Source organism: Talpa europaea, assembly GCF_964194135.1.
Source record: "Talpa europaea genome assembly, chromosome: 2".
Classification (NCBI taxonomy): domain Eukaryota; kingdom Metazoa; phylum Chordata; class Mammalia; order Eulipotyphla; family Talpidae; genus Talpa; species Talpa europaea.
In genome coordinates, this window is record NC_140068.1 from 94854894 (window position 1) to 94857389 (window position 2496).

The 2496-nt window shown below is 53.6% G+C and overlaps 1 protein-coding gene across 1 annotated transcript; it reads left to right on the plus strand.

The window, feature by feature from the left end:
- Positions 1 to 659: 659 nt before the first annotated feature.
- Positions 660 to 1710, plus strand: CLPS (colipase; the record flags this gene model as incomplete). The annotated part of the gene is made up of 3 exons (XM_084228883.1): positions 660 to 746; positions 1019 to 1141; positions 1576 to 1710. 3 exons carry the CDS (start codon positions 660 to 662, stop codon positions 1708 to 1710), a joined length of 345 nt encoding a protein of 114 aa, XP_084085009.1.
- Positions 1711 to 2496: the final 786 nt, after the last annotated feature.

The following is a 2496-nucleotide window of genomic DNA, read 5'->3' on the forward strand; positions in this document are numbered from 1 at the left end:
AAGACTCCTCATTCTCAGCCAAGACTAACAAATGCTCACATCCTAGGTGCCTCTCTCTTCCTCCTAGTCACAGCACTGCCAAGAAGCTCTGGGCACTGGGAGTAAATAACAACAGAAAAGACAACAGTAGCTAATGCTTATGTACTGCTTACATGCGCGAGCCTCTGGTGAGATACATATATATAAATAAATATATATATGTGTGTGTCTATATGCACATGCCTATATATCACACATATGGAACATATTAATGTTAATTCACTTAACCTTCAAAATTCTTGAAATTATCCTCAAATGACAGATAGGGAGGCTCAGAACAGATGAATTGTCTGGCTATTAACTTGTTCCAGAATCCACACTCTTTAACCTGATGCAACATTGCCCCACACACATATAAACATACATGCACAAAAGTACTGGGTGCCCAGCTGCCGCTCAGCCACCTTATCAGGACACCCTCCTCACCCCCCCACCCCCCAACCCCCCCCAACCCCCAGCAGATTGGCCACAGCTGGCATCTGCTCACGGTAGGCCCTAAAGATAGGGAAGGTGGGTCACACGTGGACAGGGCCTCTTTTATAGCCCCACCACCCCAGTTGGCTCTGCCTTCCACCACCTGACCTTCTGCCTGCTGCCTACACGAGCTGTGCACACTCATCATGGAGAAGATCCTGGTCCTTCTGCTTGTCACTGTCCTCGCAGTGGCCTATGCTGTTCCTGACCCCCGAGGCATCATTGTCAACCTGGTAAGAATTTCTTCAGGGGAGGAGTCACCTCAGCCCCCAGGCAGGGTATCCTCCCTCTCCCACCTTCTCCACCCCAATTCCAGGACTGCTTTTCTGGCACTACACTGCCCACTTCTCAGGTGGGTGGGGGGCTGGAATGGGCAGAGAGGCCCCTAGGCCCAGGCTGGGAGTCCTTCACACACGCCACCACCAGGGGAGGCGCTGTCAGCATGGCGGGCTGTGGGTGAGGTCTGCGGAGAGAAGCGCCCTGAGCTGACTGGCTGCTCCGGCAGGACGAGGGCGAGCTCTGCCTGAACAGCATGCAGTGCAAGAGCCGCTGCTGCCATCGTGATACCGGAATGAGCCTGGCCCGCTGCGCACCCAAGGCCAGCGAGAACAGCGAGTGCTCTGCCAAGGTGGGTCCGGAGGAGTTGTGCGGGGGGGTGGGGAGGGTGGGGTGGCTGTGGGGGAGGGACAGCGCCCAGAAGGAACGCTCCCTTGAGGCTTCCAGCTGGGGTCAGGGAGAGTTTCACTCTGCACCCCCAGAGATGAAAAGCGGAACATCGACAGGTTTCCCAGCACTGTCCTAACCTGGCCAGTGAAATGCATGGAGGCAGGGAGTGGTATCCCTGTTTTACGGCGGGTAAATAGAGGCTTCCCAGAGAGATCGAGTTAGTGCAAGTGAGCAAAGGACTGGAGACCAGGCCTGGCCCACAGCGCCCCCTGCTGGGGCCGTCGGGAGAAGCACCGCTGAAAAGAAGCTAGGCGGGCGGAGTGTCAGGTGAGGCCGGAGAGAGACGCCCAAGCAGCCCCCACAGCCTGCGAGTGCTCTGGTTCCCTGTCTCCGCAGACACTCTATGGGGTTTACTACAAGTGTCCCTGTGAGCGGGGCCTGACCTGTGAGGTGGACAAGACCATTGTGGGCTCCATCACCAACACTAACTTTGGTACCTGCCTTGATGCTGGCCGTCGCTCCAGGGAGTGAGACCATCCTGCACCCAGCCCGGCGCACTGCGGGACACTCCTCCACTGCCCCCGACTGCTCACCCCCTTGACCAGAGCCTCTGTTTTCTGATTGGGTTCTTGGTGATTAAAGCCTATCCTGCAAACCTTCCCCAGGCTCCTGGGTGTTCTTGCTAAATCAGTGTTTTCCTTACGGTCACCTCAAAGGATGTGTTTGGGACCAGGCAGGATGAGACTGGACAGACTGGAGACAAGATTGCAAAGCAAGGACACTCGGGCTGGGAATGTCTCCTTTTTCTGGGAAGTAATCACACCTCCCTGAGCTGTGTCCTGGAGTTCTCAGACAGACAGGGGTATAGGCACACAACATACAAGCACACACACTGTTCTGAGCTGTCAGAGCTGACAGCTAGCTGACATGACCCCTGTGTTAAGATGTCAGACGACTAACAATTGCCATGGACTTGCTTTGTGTTAGAAAATGATCCTAGGAGAAAATTTATTTTATCAATAAATTATATGTATTTGTTTTATTTTAAAAAGTTACAAAATTTTCTATAAATATTATTATTTTTATAGATTTATTTATTTATACAAGAACTGGGGTACAGGCCAGAGGCATGGGAGGGTGGGAAAATCCACGAGAGACAGAACAGGGAGCAGAACAGGCAGGACAGAAATACACTGCTGAGGGGAGCAGCAGGCACGACAGGAGAGGTCTGTCATGCCATGTGGGTTTCTCCCTGGCCGGCTGGGTGGGAAGAACAGAATAGGCGCCGCAGAAGCTGCGTGCAGCTTCACAGGGCTG